Here is a 20,169-nt window from a genome sequence, read left to right as displayed (position 1 = left end):
CTGGTGAGTAACTCTTAAAGTTTAAACAATGAGACCGGATATGTGTACCATAACCACTGTGTCACTGCAGGAATAGCCGCCACCTGCGGTTAAAAGTGTAAATATTGAATACCTATTGAATAAACGATAGTGATTGCAGGACTCTGTGGAGATAGTCTTTGTAGCTGCTGTGTGATTTCACAAAGTAGCAATATTATGCAGCAAATGTCTCAGCTATTTGTATCTTTTCTTCCCATATAAGGGCAAGAAAAATAAAAAATAGCTGAATAAAAATAATCTAGTAAAGGTTTCACTATATACATCAACCAATACACTAAAGAATACGTAAATTGGGGGAAAATATATATTATCCCACTGTAGTAGAAAAAGCTATGTCAATTATATTGTGCAGCCGACAGATTGCTTAAAATGTAAAAGATTTTATTAGCAACAATTCACTGTCAATAACTAACACACTTAATATAAAAGACAATAAAAGTTCCCAAGTGTGAAGAGCAGCTGCTGTCAAGTTTAGAATTTTGAGTGTCCAAAAGATGTAAAAATCTCTCTCACCGGCCGGATGAAATCGAATATGAACCTCCTCGTGTTGCAGACAGACTTGCTGACAGCCACGTGCGTTCCACTGCGGCTCCGGTTTGCGTTCCAGCTTGCTCTCCTGGGAATCAGAGTAGAATGCCGCCTTACGCGTTTCGTGATCATAGGATAACTTCTTCAGAGGATGGCATTCTCGGTTCTCTCTTCTGTTAAATACTCTCTAGTCTAATTGCTTGGTAACAACATTAACCCCTCATCTACTGGAGCATGTTTTTTCAAAAGCAGGTTTCTACTACATAAATCACTTTAGCATTTTTAATGAAATGAATACAATAAATCACTTTGCATTTTCAATAGGGCAAATACAAATAAACCCATAATTCATTGTTAGCGATAAAGAAAGGTTAGTTGATTAAATGTGAACATTTCATTGAACAAATCCCATTATAAACAATAATATAATAATGGTTAAAAGGTTATACATTGGAACATTAGGAAATCAATATAAATCTATAAAGATAAAATAAAAGTAATTTTACCTAAAAAGATGTAATCTAATAGTTATAAAAAATAGACTTAATCATCCTATTTACAAAATATCTGGTTCTTCTTGGATGACTTTCTGAAAGACATAAAATTTCTCATTATTATTCCTTCATATCACAAAAGAATAATGTTACAATTAAATATATATATATTATCTTCTTGTTTATAAAAAAAAAAAAGGGGGGGGGGGGAATATACTAAAGAAATGCATTCAGTTCAAAGTCAATATTTAAGCCTAGTGGCTGAACCAAATGTTGACACCATGCACAAGTCTAGCCCATAAGTTAACAGTGTCACAGTCGATGTGACAGAGTGAAATTCACTTTTTTAACAGGCCCTATGATTACGAGTGCAAGTATGATATTATGTTTGATTTGTTGTTTTTACAAACTTTTTTATAATAAATATATATATTTATCACATTTTATGTGAATAGCAGAGAGCTGCAAAGTATACTGGCATGTTAACGTATGGGATACCAATTGTTGTGACTTCAATGTAAACTAATTAAAACCTCAAATCATTTCAGTATCTAAATGTATCCAGTAGAGAAGTAACTTCTTAAAAAAAAATTTAATATAAAAAATCCAAAATGCTGTAAGGAGTCACTGTTTCTATTTTCTATTCAAGAGTCACAAAAAAACAAGTTTCTATAAAGATTTTAGTCCTAATTGAGGCATTCTAATGAGTGTCAACAGATTTAGGTAGTGGCATCACCGTTTCCACTATAGTTATTATTATTGGTATTTATATAGTACCAGCTTACTCCGCAGCGCTTTACAATAAGAGGGGGATTTACCAATTGAGACAATAAAAAAATGTAACAGGAACAATAGGTAGTTGCGGACCCTGCTCAAATGAGCTTACAGTCTAGAGGAGGTGGGGTATAAAAACACAATTGGAAGGGTAGCAGAACTGGAGGTGAGAGTGGAGAGTGGCCCTATGGAAGAGAGCGAGATGAAGGTTTGGGAGATAGAAGTTACTCTTGGAGGCCATAAGCAATCCTGAAAAGATGGGTTTTGTCAGACTTCTTAATGGACTGAAGACTAGGGGAGAGTCTGACAGGGGTAGGCAGGCAGTTCCAAAGGAAAGGAGCCACCCATGAGAAGTCTTGCAGGTGTGAATTTGCAGTAAGGGTGCGAGCAGCAGACAGGAGAAGGTCACCAGTAGAGCGGAGAGACCGAGAGAGGGTGTACCTATGAATCAGTGAAGAAATGTAAGAGGGGCTAGAGTTGGTTAGAACTTTATAGGTATGGGTTAGTATTTTAAATTGACACCTGTAGGGTACAGGAAGCCAGTTGAAGGATTGACAGAGGGGTGAGGTGTAAGAGGAGCGACAGGAGAGAAGGATCAGCCTCGCAGCAGCATTCACCACAGATTGTGGGGGGCAGTACGGCTTCTGGGGAGACAAATTAGGAGAGAATATTTGTTCGAATATTCCTCAAAAGAAAATAGGGCAAAGTAAAATTAAAAATCTAGGGTTGCATTTGAACTGGAGAGAACATTAAATGGACATTAAATCCAAGTTAAATTTCAAATGTCCTTGCCAAGGACCTTGACCTTTTCCATATCCTCTTGGGGAAGTAAACTGAAGAAACAGCCCAAGTTATATTGCATTGCCTACTGAAACCAAAAAATGATGGGATTTGTACATAAAATACACTTGAGGGAGTGGGACTTACTTCTCCTGAGGCTGGGAAGATGTGTTACGAAAATCTTTATCCCATTAGTTATCATGCATTGCAAATAATGGAATTAAAAAGTTACGTACCTTGAAAGTTTCCTTGGTACATTATATAATAGGTCTGCAGAAATTGCAAGGAACGCACTCCCATTTATACAACCTATACCTAGTTTTTATTGTCTACAATATGCAGTCAAGTAGAAAAAGAGTTTCATTTTGGTAAGTCTGATTGTAATTCTTTACAGGGGGATCCCCACACTTTTTACCTTTTTTTAGTACATGTTAGCCAATTATTTCATGAATACCCTACAACACACCTATGAGCTATTCTTGTACTGGTAAGAACTGAAGCATAGATGTTATCAATTGATTTACGTCTTTGAGTTGCTCGGGCTCAATTCAAATTGCAAGAATATTATTGTTATCCTAGCTCCATAAAAGATCTCATTTGGTCATTTTATATTTATTATATTGATAGATTTTGATAATTAAGCCATAGAAGAACATACTTTTACTTATTTATTAGTAAAATATTTTACCAGGAAGAATACATTGAGATTTATCTTGTTTTCCAGTATGTCCTGGGTGCAAAGACACTGCATTGTTACAATAGAGTACAATATAACATAAAAAAGGGACAAAATAATATTAAAATTACAAAATAATATAAAAATACACATTTATAAATTTAACACAGAATACATTAGAAAATATAATCAAACATGATTACAGGTGATGTATGTGTGTGCAAATTAAAATGTCAAGAACTATTAATATCTACATTTAATAGTTACATTTAAATCTTCGCGCTAAGGCCACCTTCACATCTTTATTTTTCAAACTGTATATTAAAGGATTTAGTAATGGGACAACAGCTGTGTTAAAAAGTGAAACAAATTTTGAAGATTCCGAAGTGTCTGTTGCGGTTGGTTTCAGGTATTGGGAAAAGAGGGTGACATAGAGAAGGATGACAACAGTAAGATGGGAGGAACAGGTGTAGAAGGCTTTACGTCTCCCGATGCTGGATCTTATCTTTAATATGGAGACAATTATAAAGACATAAGAGATGAAGGTAAGAAGAAATGGTGTGAAGGTCATAAGGAGAAATCCTTCTGTGAGGCTCAGGATTTCCAAAACAGATGTGTCACTGCAAGAGAGTTTCATAAGAGGAACGAGGTCACAGAAAAAATGGTTAACTATGTTGGATTTATAACATGAGAAACCTAGTAATAAAATGATGTAAGGAATTACTTCTATAAATCCAATTAACCAGCAGCTAAGGGCCAGGAGAGCACAAACTTGGTTATTCATATACATATGATAACACAAAGGGTTACAGATTGCAACATATCGATCATAACTCATGGCCGTAAGAAACAACAACTCATCGCAAATAAAACACCCAAAAAAATACATCTGAGTTATGCAGGTATTGTATGAAACTCTGTTGTTCTTTGTAATAAAGAAAACAAGGACATTGTGTTGAGTAAGAGTTGTGGAAAACATGTCCAGGATACTCAGATTGCACAGGAAGAAGTACATGGGGGTGTGAAGGTGTCGATCCAAACAGACCAGGAGAAGGATGGTCATGTTACCAGCCAGAGTCAAGATATACAGAAACAGAACCAGGAGAAAGATCGGAACCTGTAGCTCAGGGAGGCCGGAAATCCCTTGTATAATGAAATATCTTACTAAGCTCTGATTCTTAGATTCCATCACTTTGTTTTCTGTATTTTAATGCTTAAAACAAAGATTTTTAGAAATTTAACATCATAATATATTAATATAATACCACTGTATTTAACAGGATAATTAATGCTTATCACTCATTACTTTTATAAACAGTTAATATCTGGTTTATTTAGTGACTTCAATTGTATTCATATTATGTTGTACAATATATTACACATGTGATATGATGTTACCATTTGTCTCAAAATATTCCATCCAAGTGTTTAAACGTTTACTCTCATAAAGCTCTCTTTCTAGATTATAAACAAAGAATTAAACGTAAATCTATAAATCATGTACAATGGAAAAATGAAAATGAAAAAGAAAAAAAAGATGAAAACTTACGTACTGTCAGGTGGGAGCAGAAACCTTTTTTATCCTGTAGTTTTCTTGGATATTTAGAATATGTACTTAAACAAAAGAAAAACGGAGACACAGAACCTCATAAAAAGCAAGAGAATAGTGTAATATGGCATAAATATTTGATTGAAATTTAACTAGAATCCTATTGTATACCAGGTGTTCATCTATATCATCAATAGCAGTTGGTATCGTTTCAAAAGAAATTACAGGCACGTCCTTATACATAGGCTAAATGGTAAATAATATGGGTCAATCAAGTTGGTACCATGTATACACTTAAAATATTTATTAAAAAAGAGAAATTGTGGGAACACCCGGAACATGCATTTCTCAGCAGTGGTGCTGCCGTAAAGACCACAATTCACATAAAATACAGATTAAGGAACAGCACACAGTTTCACATATCTCAGCAAATATATTTGGGGATTCAGTTCCACCATATCATGATAAACCCGTCGCTATGCCACAGTACCCCAATATTGGTGGGTCTGACCTTATTTTAACATGGGAGACAAATTAAATAGTGCTAGTGCTAGATGATCTAAAGTGTATTTAATTAATCTGTTGTAGGAGCATAATTAAAAAATACAGTGTCAATGCACATCATATATCTGCTCTATAATAAGATGCCCTTTGGAGATGAGCACAGGAAAATATAAGTTTGAGGAGGTGTGGATAGCAATGCCACTTTCATAACAATTTTTATTTAGTAAATGATATCTATTGTGAGTACATACATCAAACCACTACCACTTTCATAATTTCACTTTGACACTATTTTTAAGATTGTGTTTTTTATCGCATTAATGTTGCATGACATATATACACAATGGTCTAACAACAGATTGATTAAATACACTTTAGCTCATTTAGCACTATTTAATTTGTCTCCCATACTAAAATGAGGGTATTACCCACCAATATTGGGGTACTGTAAAGTAGTGATTTACTTAACACAATATGGCCATAAGTGGAACTGAATCCCCATATTTGTTTGCTGAGATAAGTGATTTTAAGTAAACTATTACAATGTAACGCTGGACTGTTCCCTAATCTGTATCTTGCCCTGACAATATTGTGACGCTAGTTTACAATACTATTGCTTCTTAATGTTAGAGCAGTACAATGATTGAACAATGATACATATATTATTTTTTATATTTTAGTTTAGCAGGTAACCATTACCCAAGAACCAAAAATTAGATTTTAATTAAGAAATGTATTAAAAAAAAGCTACAACTTGTCTGAAGTGCACAATTACAAACGTACACTAAGTAGTTCGTTACTCTTTTGTAGCGTAGAAGTTTTAATAACCTGGTTGGTAATCGTTTTTGGGGCTTTTGGCAAATCATGCAAATGGACTATAACTGATCTAGGTAAATGAGCGATTGCTAAATCATGAAAGATGGATTCCCCATACAGGGATTTCAGTTTGGTGGCTGAACTAATGGTCATGGCCCAATTATTGCTTCATTCTTATAAAACTTGTGGGGTCAGTTAGAAAGACAATATGTTTATGATGTCACTTGACCTGATGTATGCTAAATCATTGACTGGATGTATCCCATAATTATTGATTCAATATTCTAATGATATATTATAACCACCTATCCGTTTGATGTCACCTACCAAATAAATCCTTTAAAACCCCTTTTTTTTTTTTGCTTTTTATTCGTAGAATAACCTCCTCCTCCTGTCTTTGTTATCTTAAGATGGATCGGCACATGAGCTCCTGATCTGGAGAAATAGGTCATCCATCAAATAATTATTACTTAGATAACATTTGGCCATCTTTTTCAAGATGTTCCCTGGAGTTAACGGTCTTTCATTTCCAAGCAGCTAATTTCTAGGACTGACTACACCTTGGGCTTTGGTGAGATCAGTTTTTAAACCATTTATTGTTGTCACCAGCTATATTTATGAGATAATTCTTGGACTCAGGGTTCCTGGGAATGAGACACATGGTAATATTTAATTCCTACAATGTCAAACATGGGTCTTAATGTAATATTTTTGGATACAGTTTTCAAATGATTTAATATTTAGAAATGTTTATATATTAGTATACATTTAGTAATATAATATATATTTTATATCTTAGTACTTGGAAAAAAAATATTCAAAAATAGTAAAACATTTGATAAGCTAATGCAAAAAAATATTAAATTGAGACCTTAATCCTTTTTATCTGAACCTTAACTTTTACCTAATTAGAAAATGTAATCTCTGCAGATTGAGCCAGAGGGAAGGAGACACATCTGAAGATAACATGCAAACCATCAGTAACTTCTACTTTAACAATAACTTGATGTACTTATTATATATTTAATAAACATTATGACATTTTAAGATGACATCCTATGATACAAAAAATATATTTAAAGAACATTCAACATTAAAACTTTAAGATTTTTTTTTATCATATTTAGTTTGTAAGAAATATTATTCACATAAGAAAACGATTGTACAATCCGCACACTTACCTTCGTAGGCACAAGTACATTGTGCTAATTTAAATCTTTTGAGTATGGACATTAATAGTCTTTCTTTGAATCTGGGACTATATCCTTTGAGGCCAAGAAGGCCCTGAAGAACAATCATTCATCCTGCTTGCTATTATCTCTATGGATTATTAACATGTCTCGTAGAAATAATGTTATTAAAAATTGTGTTATTGTGTTTAAGGTTCATGATACAAAATGTATAAAAAGTAGACAACATATTTATAATAAAATATTTGTACCTAGTTACATCGTTACATAGTTACATAGCTGAAAAGAGACTTGCGTCCATCAAGTTCAGCCTCCCTCACATTTTTTTGCTGTTGATCCAAAAGAAGGAAAAAAAAAAAAAAACAATCTGTAGCGCTTCCAATTTTGCAACAAACTTGGAAAAAATTCATTCTTGACCCCAAAATAGCAGTCAGATGTCTCCTTGGATCAGGCAGCTATTACCCCACTAATTAGAAATTATATTCCTGTATGTTATGTTTTTGCAAGTATTTATCCAATTGCAGTTTAAACATATGTAAGGACTCTGATAAAACCACCTCTTCAGGCAGAGAATTCCATATCCTTATTGCTCTTACTGTAAAAAAATCTTTTCTTTGCCTTAGATGAAATCTCTTTTCTTCCAGCCTAAATGTGTGACCTCGTGTCCTATGTATAGCCCTGTTTATGAATAGATTTCCAGATAATGGTTTGTACTGGCCCCAAATATATTTGCATAATGTTATCATATCCATTCTTAGGCGTCGTTTTTTCAAACTTAATAGATTTAATTTTTTTTAACCTTTCTTCATAACTAAAATGCTCCATTCCTTTTATCAATTTTGTAGCTTGTCTCTGCACTTTTTCTAGTGCCATGATATCCTTCTTTAGAACAGGTGCCCAAAATTGCACAGCATATTCAAGGAGTGGTCTTACCAGCGATTTATTAAGAAGCAAAATTATATTTTCATCTCGAGAATTTATGCCCCTATTTATACATGACAATACCTTACTGGCCTTAGTAACGGCAGATTGACATTGCATATTGCTGTCAGGAATGTCTTTGTTTATTACTGGCCCTTTCTTCTTTATTACTGGCCCTTTCTTCGTTTATTACTGGCCCTTTTGGAATTTCCTTCAATACTGCTGGATCTCCTATTGAATGACCTTTGGACTGGATAAAGGACATTGATATGGACTAACCCTGGACACATCACCTAAACTTCTATTTTCAAGGACTGTCAGTTTATCTCTCTGTTTTGCTGCCACACCAGTTTGCCGTGCTGAAACTGCCTCAAAATAAAGTGAGTGGTTCTTATTTTTTTTTGTTTGGCATTTGTTAAAGGGACACTATAGTCACCTGAACAACTTCAGCTTAATGAGGTTGTTTAGGTGAGTGCTACAGCTACCCGGAGCCTTTTTCTTGTAAGCACTGTATTTTCTGAGAAAATGCAGTGTTTACATTAGAAGCTTGGAACACCTCTTGTTGCAGTCAATCAGACGGCCACCAGAGGGACTTCCGAGTTCAGAGGCCCTAAAAAGGCCTCTCGTCCGATGCATTCTGGGTGAATGCATCAGACGGGCTATCAGCACACAAAGCACTGTGAACGCGCTTTGTGTGCTGACAGCCTGTCAGCACTGCTGTGGGCGTGGCTTCAGCTGACAGCTGAAGCCCGAACCCACAGGGATGCTGTCCGGCCACAATAGTGGTTGAGGGGGGGGGGGGGGGGGGAACCTACTCTCCTCCCCCCCCCCGGCCCCCACCCCTGAGCGGTGGGTGGGGGCCCTAAAAATAAGGGGGGCACATACTGCCCCCCCGGCCCCCACCCCTGTGCGGCGGGTGGGGGCCCTAAAATTATCAATAAGGGGGGACCTATTGTCCCCCCCCGGCCCCCACCCCTGTGCGGTGGGTGGGGGCCTTAAAATAAAAAATAAGGGGGGGACATACTGCCCCCCCCCCTGGCCCCCACCCCTGTGCGGCGGGTGGGGGCCCTAAAATTCACAATAAGGGGGGGGAGCTACTGTCCCCCCCCGGCCCCCACCCCTGTGCGGCGGGTGGGGGCCCTAAAATAAAAAATAAGGGGGGGACCTACTGTCCCCCCCCCGGCCCCCACCCCTGAGCGGTGGGTGGGGGCCCTAAAATTCACAATAGGGAGGGGACCTACTGTCCCCCCCCCGGCCCCCACCCCTGTGCGGCGGGTGGGGGCCCTAAAATAAAAAATAAGGGGGGACCTACTGTCCCCCCCCCCGGCCCCCACCCCTGAGCGGTGGGTGGGGGCCCTAAAATTCACAATAGGGAGGGGACCTACTGCCCCCCCCGGCCCCCACCCCTGAGCGGTGGGTGGGGGCCCTAAAATTATCAATAGGGGGGGACCTATTGTCCCCCCCCGGCCCCCACCCCTGAGGGGTGGGTGGGGGCCCTAAATACAAAGGGGGTGGGGACCCTAGTTAACCCTCTCCCCCCCACCCCCCCTCCCCAAAAAAAAACTTATCTCCCTACCTACCCCCCTCACCCTAAAAATAATGAGGGGGGACCCTTTAACTAAAAACCTGTAAAGAAAAAAAAAATAAGATAAAAACAACTTACCATTCGATGTTTTCTTTCTTCTAAAATCTTCTTTCTTCAGCCCCAAAAAAGGCCAAATAAAAATCCATAATAACCGACGGAATAAAAAAAAAAAAAAAAAAACCCGAGCGCAAAAAAAATAATCCATCTTCACCCATGGAGGGCTCCGCGCAGACTGAGCTCCGCAGGGCGGGGGAAGGCTTATAAAGCCTTGCCCCGCCCTGCAATTAGGCTAAGAACACTCTGATTGGTGGGTTTAAGCCAATCACAGTGCTCTGTGTCATTTTACAAGCGTGGGAAAGTTCTTTGGAATTTTCCCACGCTTGTAAAATGACACAGAGCACTGTGATTGGATGGATTTCAAGCCATCCAATCACAGTGCTCTGTGTCATTTTACAAGCGTGGGAAAGTTCTTTGGAATTTTCCCACGCTTGTAAAATGACACAGAGCACTGTGATTGGATGGATTTCAAGCCATCCAATCACAGTGCTCTTTGTCATTTTACAAGCGTGGGAAAGTTCTTTGGAATTTTCCCACGCTTGTAAAATGACACAGAGCACTGTGATTGGATGGATTTCAAGCCATCCAATCACAGTGCTCTGTGTCATTTTACAAGCGTGGGAAAATTCCAAAGAACTTTCCCACGCTTGTAAAATGACAAAGAGCACTGTGATTGGATGGCTTGAAATCCATCCAATCACAGTGCTCTGTGTCATTTTACAAGCGTGGGAAAATTCCAAAGAACTTTCCCACGCTTGTAAAATGACAAAGAGCACTGTGATTGGATGGATTTCAAGCCATCCAATCACAGTGCTCTTTGTCATTTTACAAGCGTGGGAAAGTTCTTTGGAATTTTCCCACGCTTGTAAAATGACACAGAGCACTGTGATTGGATGGCTTGAAATCCATCCAATCACAGTGCTCTGTGTCATTTTACAAGCGTGGGAAAATTCCAAAGAACTTTCCCACGCTTGTAAAATGACACAGAGCACTGTGATTGGATGGCTTTAAATCCATCCAATCACAGTGCTCTGTGTCATTTTACAAGCGTGGGAAAATTCCAAAGAACTTTCCCACGCTTGTAAAATGACAAAGAGCACTCTGATTGGCTTAAACTCACCAATCAGAGTGTTCTTAGCATAATTGCAGGGCGGGGCAAGGCTTTATAAGCCTTCCCCCGCCCTGCGGAGCTCAGTCTGCGCGGAGCCCTCCATGGGTGAAGATGGATTATTTTTTTTTGCGCTCGTTTTTTTTTTTTTTTTTTTTTTTATTGCGTCGGTTATTATGGATTTTTATTTGGCCTTTTTTGGGGCTGAAGAAAGAAGATTTTAGAAGAAAGAAAACATCGAATGGTAAGTTGATTTTATCTCATTTTTTCTTTTTTTACAGGTTTTTAGTTAATGGTCCCCCCTCATTATTTTTAGGGTGAGGGGGGTAGGTAGGGAGATATTTTTTTTTTGGGGGGGGGAGGGTTAACTAGGGTCCCCCCCCCTTTGTATTTAGGGCCCCCACCCACCGCTCAGGGGTGGGGGCCGGGGGGGACAATAGGTCCCCCCCTTATTGATAATTTTAGGGCCCCCACCCGCCGCTCAGGGGTGGGGGCCGGGGGGGGGACAGTAGGTCCCCCCCTCATTGATCATTTTAGGGCCCCCACCCGCCGCTCAGGGGTGGGGGCCGGGGGGGGGCAGTAAGTCCCCCCCCTCATTGATAATTTTAGGGCCCCCACCCGCCGCACAGGGGTGGGGGCCGGGGGGGACAGTAGGTCCCCCCCTTATGGATAATTGTAGGGCCCCCACCCGCCGCTCAGGGGTGGGGGCCGGGGGGGGACAGTAGGTCCCCCCCTCATTGATCATTTTAGGGCCCCCACCCGCCGCTCAGGGGTGGGGGCCGGGGGGGGGCAGTAAGTCCCCCCCCTCATTGATAATTTTAGGGCCCCCACCCGCCGCACAGGGGTGGGGGCCGGGGGGGGGACAGTAGGTCCCCCCCTTATTGATAATTTTAGGGCCCCCACCCGCCGCACAGGGGTGGGGGCCGGGGGGGGACAGTAAGTCCCCCCCTCATTGATAATTTTAGGGCCCCCACCCGCCGCACAGGGGTGGGGGCCGGGGGGGGACAGTAGGTCCCCCCCTTATTGATAATTTTAGAAAGCGAGCTGAGCTGTCAGTCAGACAGCTCAGCTCGCGAACGCGCATTCCGCGCACATGCGCGGTAAAGCACTCAGGTTCTTCATAGGGCGGCATTCAATGCCGCTCTATGAAGAACGCGATTGGTGCAGCGCGAAGCCGTCCCATTGGGCCCCGCGATTTCGTCATTTTGACGAAAAAGGGGGCGCGGCCTAGCGGGGAGCTCGGCGCTTGAACGGAGGTAAGTTTTTAATATAAAAACACCTCGAAATTTATTTTTAATAAATGAAAGTACATATAAAAGCAAGAAGGAAGGCTGGGGGACCTGTCTTTCTTGCTTTTATATGGTGACTATAGAGTCCCTTTAAAGAAAAAATGTGACGAAACCAATCTCGCCACATTGTATTGGAGGAGCCTGGTTGCCCGCCTGCTGCCTCTGGACTATGGACCGGCAGCTAAAGGGTTAATTTTGCTGTGCAGAAGGATTTATTTCTCCCTTTCTGCACAGCAGTTCGGTAGATTCCATCTACCGAACAAACAGCCGTTCACCAACCTCCCCAGAGCCGTGGGAAGCCGGCCGGCATTGTTAATTGGCCACCCAGAAGCTGGAGTGTGCTGCCAATTTACCTCCCTGAAGCTGCGGTTAATTGCCTGTTAACTGTGTGGCCGCTGTTACACTTAGCGGCCGCTAGGTGGCGCTGTTCTGGAGCTCCCCGGACAGCCAGCACTTTTCTGCCCGGCTTTCATGCACCAAAATCGGACACTTTTACGTGCAGGCACCGCTGAACCTCCAGCCCCTGGTTCTCATTCGTATGAATTTGGTGAATGCAGGGAAATTCGGTATTTTATGTTTTATGTGAACTGTAGTAACCCAGATAGCCTGCCATGGAGCCTGTTCGTATAATTAAAGACTTTGGCTCCATGGCAATTAAAATGTATTTGTGTGATCTGGGTGCCATTCACCTAATAATGTGTGCCCAGACCTGAGCTATCTGGGGATATGTTACATGTCTGTGTTTTATGTATAAAATGTGTCTGTAGGTATTTTAAAGTGATAGTCTGTTTCTGTGTCACCATGTGCATAATGGAGTCTGGCCTTTGTCTTAGGAGATAATTGAATTACTTCATTAATTATCTCCAGGGCAGGGAGGAGGAAACCAAGATGCATGGTGGGAAAGTATTGTGGCTGTGTGTACGAAAATGATACATGTCTGTCTGCTGTTTCAGTCTTCCATCTGGTCCCCTAGGGGAGTGTCCACCAGGTGGGAGACCTGCATAAATACAGGGGCAGGTAGCCCTGAATAAACAGACCACTGCTTGACCTTCAACACGGAGCCTTGTCTCGTTCTTGGGGGGATTCACTGTATGCTGTTGGAGATTTGACTGCTAGGTGTAAGCTGATGTCTGCTTTTCCTATTCATCTGCTAGCAGCTATTCGTGAGGTTCCAGCTTGGAGTGCTATCTTATTCCCTGGTATGCAGTTCGGGAGTTTGATGCATTCGCCTGTATCTAGTTCATGAGTTTTGATGTTCTGCAGTAGCTGAGCCTTTCTGGGAAAAGGGGATTATCGCCTAAACCGATTTTTCCCCTTTTATGCTGAAACGGTCCGTTACAAAAAACATGACAGATTAATTGTGCCTTACAATTGTCAAACTTATTTTAAAAAAATAATGGAAGCCACAAACCTAACCCAGGGGTTACAGTCTCTTCAATCACAAGTTGAACTCTAAGCTCAATCCATTCAGGAGTTCCACCCTAAACTAAAGGATATCCAAACTCAAGTTGAAAATGTAAAACCGCACACCCTTTTCCATCACCCTGAACCTCCTATATTCCCTCCTAAAAATTATCTGGAGATCGTTCTGTTTACAGGAGGTTCATACATGAATGTAAACTCATGTTTTCTCTGAGACCTGGCACTTTTAGGAATGATGATGTTAAGATAAAAAACATTATTTCCTTACTTCAGGGAGATGCTGCTAAATGGGCTTATCAACTCATTGAGTCATTTGACCCTCGCCTCTCCTCATCTGAATTATTGCTGCAGGAAATGAATAAATTGTATGAAGACTCAAATAAAAGTGATACCGACGAAACTTTATTACACTCTTTAACCCAAGGGAGAATCAATGTGGAAGACTATGTTTCTCAGTTTCGTAGATTAGCTGCAGATACTTCATGGAATGTAGCAGCTTTAAAATACCAATATAGATTGGGGTTGTCTGAAAATCTCCAAGATGAACTTGTAAGGACTGGTATTCTTATCACTTTAAGGGAATTAATTGATTTCACTATTCAATTAGACAGGAGGTTTAGAGAAAAAATAAGAATTCTTTCTCTAATTCTTCCAGACAATCCTCTTCAACAACACTCCGTCTAGCCAATTCTCCTAACTCCTCAAAAACATAGGAACTCTCAGGAAGGCTTCTCAAAACAGCTACCAAGGAGAGGGAGGGGCTACAGAAATGAAACCTATTACAGAATTAAAGGACCACTCTAGGCACCCGGACCACTTCAGCTTAATGAGGTGGTCTGGGTGCCAGGTCCTTCTAGGGTTAACCCATTTTTTCATAAACATAGCAGTTTCAGAGAAACTGCTATGTTTATGAATGGGTTAAGCCTTCCCCCTATGTCCTCTAGTGGCTGTCTCATTGACAGCCACTAGAGGCGCTTGCGTGCTTCTCACTGTGATTTTCACAGTGAGAGCACGCCAGCGTCCATAGGAAAGCATTATGAATGCTTTCCTATGTGACCGGCTGAATGCGCGCGCAGCTCTTGCCGCGCGTGCGCATTCAGCCGACGGGGAGGAGAAGAGGAGGATCGGAGGAGGAGAGCAGGAGGAGATCTCTCCGCCCAGCGCTGGAAAAAGGTAAGATTTAACCCCTTTCCCCTTTCCAGAGCCGGGTGGGAGGGGGTCCCTGAGGGTGGGGGCACCCTCAGGGCACTCTAGTGCCAGGAAAACGAGTATGCTTTCCTGGCACTAGAGTGGTCCTTTATCCTTTTTTACGTATTACCATCCCATCCAGAAAAGCAATGTGTTTATAAACGATGGCAAATATTTGTTCCCCACAAAAAAATTGGTGGTGCTCTGACCCAGGTACCCCTTGGAGCCACCAATGGATAAGACTACGTGTAAATTTGTATACATTTTATAACTACTGGAATGTCTGCTAATTCTGACAAAAAAAACCTAAAAGCTCTTATTTTCTGTGTAAATGTGTTTGAATGATTGAAAGTCAATATGTCTGCTCTCATTAATACCCAGAAACCAAACGCTGCAGGTACTCAGCCATACAGTAATCCCTTATTGAAATGCCTTTCTTTTTTACAATAAAAAATTAAAGGCTGTGAATGAATGGAATGGCCTTCCAGCAAAGATGTTTTGTATCAATACATAAGGAAGTCGTACGATGTCTTAGATAGATAGAAATAAAAGGCAAATAAAGCCCTATCAGATAGTAAGTGGTTTTCCCAAATTCAGCTGAAAATGCAACATATAAAGACAAAATTATTCAACCCCTTCATTAGCCCAGGCTGGTCTGCTATATGTTGTAAAGAGCCTTGGTGCTGCTAAAATGAGTTACGTTCAAAAATCTAATTAAAACTACATGCAATTTGCTATGACAAGTCACAGGCTGTCTTCTGACTGCATCTTAACTAAGGTCATAAAAACTAGGAGAAACCAGAACAATTGGCAAACTAAAATGTTTAGCAAAGAAGCTAATTTGCCAAAAAATTACAAAATGAAGAGAAAAATAAAATATTCAGTTTGGAAACCACACGGTACCAACTCTTCTTATTTGTGTTTGGATTTTATAATGGAATTATAATTTTATAATAGATTAGATTATGCATTCAGAGTCAAGACCAAATCAATTATACACCAACAGAGACTCCTAAAAATAGACCAAATGTAATTACTAGTCAAAGGTTACCAGAGCAGTCAAACCAAACACAACGGTCAACATAAGGGGACGTTTTCCTGGTAAGGTGAACTGCAGTGGAACTTTTGTGAATAAACCCAAATATTTTCATTTTGGAGAGATTGTATTTCAATTATAATTTTTAAACCACAGGAAAGTATTTTTTTTATTGTTTATCTGTTTCAACACTCACCTGCTCACCTTTTATGATATTTCTCTGTTGAAGTGTTACAGTTGTATCCTTTTTTTAACCCTATAATTTAAGGATCTCAAACTCTGACCCCCCCCCCCCCCCCCCAACCCCCTGACCTAAAACTCCCATGATTCTTGAATGTCATAGAAGGTTAGAGAATCATAGGAGTTGTGGTTCAGGAACATCGAGATAGGGAAGATCCAGGTTTAATAAATCTGCTGTAAATCCACCCAATTACCGTCCCTCTTCTTTTCTAGTGAGTAGATAGAACTATCAAACTTTTAAAACATGACCAAAGATGGAGAAAATTAAAATAAAAAATGATTCATGAACAAATAAACTGAATAAAAGTAAAATGCACGTAGGAGCTCAGAATTGTGGTTGCTAACAGTTTAATAATATGACAGATTGTGTGAATGCTCTGCAGCCTGTCAATATATTTCAAGGTGAGAGAGCTTAATATCCAACGTACACCAGACAGAGTAACAACGGCACATGTTTAAAGAAAGAGAATGCATTAAGTACATTTATAAAGTAAAGGAAAGTGTTTAAAGCACAGAGGTAAAACCGCTGCATACACAAAAAGATGTTTGAGAAAAAAGCCAGAACAGACAGAAAATAAAGGAGACACAGGAGACAGGACAAGACAGTCACAGGAGACAGGACAAGACCGTCACAGGAGACAAGACAAGACAGTCACAGGAGACAGGACAAGACAGCCACAGGAGACAGGACAAGACAGTCACAGGAGACAGGACAAGACAGTCACAGGAGACAGGACAAGACAGTCACAGGATACAGGACAAGACAGTCACAGGAGACAGGACAGGACAGTCACAGGAGACAGGACAAGACAGTCACAGGAGACAGGACAAGACAGTCACAGGAGACAGGACAAGACAGTCACAGGAGACAGGACAAGACAGTCACAGGAGACAGGACAAGACAGTCACAGGAGACAGGACAAGGCAGTCACAGGAGACAGGACAAGACAGTCACAGGAGACAGGACAAGACAGTCACAGGAGACAGGAAAAGACAGTCACAGGAGACAGGACAAGGCAGTCACAGGAGACAGGACAAGACAGTCACAGGAGACAGGACAAGACAGTCACAGGAGACAGGACAAGACAGTCACAGGACAAGACAGTCACAGGAGACAGGACAAGACAGTCACAGGAGACAGGACAAGACAGTCACAGGAGACAGGACAAGACAGTCACAGGAGACAGGACAAGACAGTCACAGGAGACAGGACAAGACAGCCACAGGAGACAGGACAAGACAGTCACAGGAGACAGGACAAGACAGTCACAGGAGACAGGACAAGACAGTCACAGGAGACAGGACAAGACAGTCACAGGAGACAGGACAAGACAGTCACAGGAGAGCTGCTCTAATGTTACAGAATCTATAATGGTTTGTTAAATAATATGCCTTGTGTGTAAAATTAAAGACTACTACCTAATGGATAACATAACGTTCAAACAATATTCACAACAATTAAAACAAAATATAGAAAAAATAACAAAACATGATTTAGTATTTGCAATGCTGTAATAGGAAAGAGATTTATATAAACTGTGATTGGTTTTCAGTCAGTCCATAGCTCAATGTAATGTTACAATGCAATCACTACTATGGATACAATGTAACAGATATACATAAATCAGATACAGTGCGTGAGATTTATCAAAGTATTGTGCTGTAACATTGTAGAGAAAGAGTAAATGCAACGAACCTGCTGATTACACAGGTTCCCATGGTAATTGCTCAATTTTAGACATTTCTGTCTGTTTTCAAAGGACTTCTTGATAATTCTCCTTCACTATAACACAATTTACCAAAATATGAACTAAATGTCACAACATAAATAATACTGATCCTAACTGAACACAAAGTAAAAATGAGATGATGTAAATATAGACTGAATTTTGTTTTTTTATATTTTCTTCACCTCTTATTTCAGAAGTCAGCTTCCAACACAGCACATCTTGCTGTTTAGTGATTAGATACCTGCGTGATGGGTGGTTTGAGAGTGTACAAATTGCCCACCTTATTATACGGGCCCTCTAAACTGGTAAACCAGCTCCGTAGAGTTTACGTGATCATTTTTTGTTTTACAGCAGAGTGCGGGTATTCCAGATTGTTTTAACAGCTTTACATGATACTTATAACGGCATTAATATTTCTGAAAACACTAACATATTGTGTAATTTAAATATTTCAGAGTGATAATGTAACCATTTCTTAACACTTACCTGCCGCGTCTATCAATGGTCTCTCTGCTTCGTTAACAGAATCAGAACCGTGGTTTTATAAGCGTTTGCTCAGTCTGGCAGGATCTTCTCGGAGGTATCACATTTCCAGAGAGTCTAATTGTTGTACCAACCTCTATTACTTTAATTAATGTTACCTACAATTAGTACAGACAGCATTAGTTACTGAACTATCAGGATGCAGACTGATTTGTGGAACATAGTTACCCATGAGTCACTTGATGTACAGCATGTTCCTGTTTTTAGTGGGAAATCAAATCTAGTGAAAATATTAACATTTTATTATTTATATATAGTGGCAGCAAATTCTGTAGCCTTGTACAATGGGTTGTACAATCTTGCCTTTGAAATGGCAACTTTTGAATATCAATATTAATTTCTTTTGATGCAATAGTTATTAACAAACAAGTTAAAGTCTGAGGTCTATTAACTACAATTAGATTGGAGCAAGGTAAAATCTGAAAACTGCATTGAGATTAAAGTAGTCAAACTGTGGCTGTTGCTGAGTTTCGGACATTTTCTAGTACATACGTTTTGCAATTTGATTGTCAGTCTGACACACTTTAGAGTTCATTGTCAGACCCCCTAAATTCCAGCCTCTCAAATGTCAACTAATCGTTAAACAGAAATAATGGAAATCTCTCATTGTGGCTTAAATTTTATTCTTTTGGATACGTTCTTCAAATGATCACAAACCTTTCAAAAGCTTCATCTACATATGTTACCAATAGAGTTGAGCGGACACCTGGATGTTCGGGTCTGGCGGGTTCGGTCAAACTTTGAAAAAAAGTCCCCGAACTTGACCCCGAACCCCATTGAAGTCAATGGGGACCCGAACTTTTGGGCACAAAAATGGAAAGGGCTAGAGAGCTGCAAAAGGAAGTAAAATGGGGGTAAGAGTAGGACAGGTGCCCTGCAAACAAATGTGGATAGGGAAATCACTTAAAATAACCTAAAAATTTAAAACACAGCTGAGCCATAAAATAGCACTAGATGGAATCTTGGATTTTAGCTTTGAAAGAACATAAATCAATATCTAAAGCATGGCTGTCAGGAGGATCACCAGAATTATCCATTTGAGAGAGGGTTGGAGTGCAGGGTATTCTCTTTCATTGTTCAAACTGAGCTCAACTCCTGATGCATGGAGAAAAGGCCTTCACAAGCCTCTGCTATTGTGTACATAGTTTATACTAAGTGACCCATAGGTTGAGGAGGCGGTGACCGTGGCGGTGTAGGTGGAAGCAGCGGTGGAGGAGGAGGAGGTAGCCAACACTGTTTTTTTAATTTTTTTTATTGGGGTAGCCCCCAAAATATTGGGATTTGGGATATAAAAAAAGAAACATTTGCAGCCTGCGGTGCATTTCTTGCAGTCCTGATGCATGGAGAAATGTTCAACTCCTGGTGCATGGAGAAAAGGTGTAGGTGGAAGCAGCGGTAGAGGAGGAGGTTGAAGTAGCTGTGACAGACCTCTTTCTAGTGTAACCGATACCATCTCGGAGAATTGCCGTTGCATATGGATTGTTGGGGATTTCGGGTACTTGTGGATCCGTACGGTATACATCGCCACGTGGAGAGAACAATGGGTCGCGGCCATTTTGACCGCGTGGACTAATGACCGAACTTTCCACACGATGAATTCCGACCTTACCAACGACATACGCCCATGCTATTCGACGGATCCAAAGTACCGAACTAAAGACACCCGGTCCAACAGAGAGTTTTCGTTTATCTTGTATAGT

At 40.3% G+C, this 20,169-nt stretch overlaps 1 protein-coding gene across 1 annotated transcript; it reads right to left on the bottom strand.

Moving 5' to 3' along the window:
• Positions 1–3,547: 3,547 nt before the first annotated feature.
• On the bottom strand, positions 3,548–4,480 carry LOC134573018 (olfactory receptor 8G50-like). The gene has a single exon (XM_063432376.1). The coding sequence runs from the start codon at positions 4,478–4,480 to the stop codon at positions 3,548–3,550; it is 933 nt and encodes a 310-aa protein (XP_063288446.1).
• Between the last annotated feature and the right edge of the window lie 15,689 nt (positions 4,481–20,169).

This window comes from Pelobates fuscus, chromosome 9, assembly GCF_036172605.1.
Source record: "Pelobates fuscus isolate aPelFus1 chromosome 9, aPelFus1.pri, whole genome shotgun sequence".
NCBI lineage: Eukaryota > Metazoa > Chordata > Amphibia > Anura > Pelobatidae > Pelobates > Pelobates fuscus.
Note: the sequence above shows the minus strand (reverse complement) of the source record. Positions and strands in the feature narration are given on the sequence as shown.

Excerpts from the sequence above, each read along its gene's own strand:
- LOC134573018 (XM_063432376.1), bottom strand. The coding sequence starts at position 4,480 with ATGGAATCTAAGAATCAGAGCTTAGTAAGATATTTCATTATACAAGGG.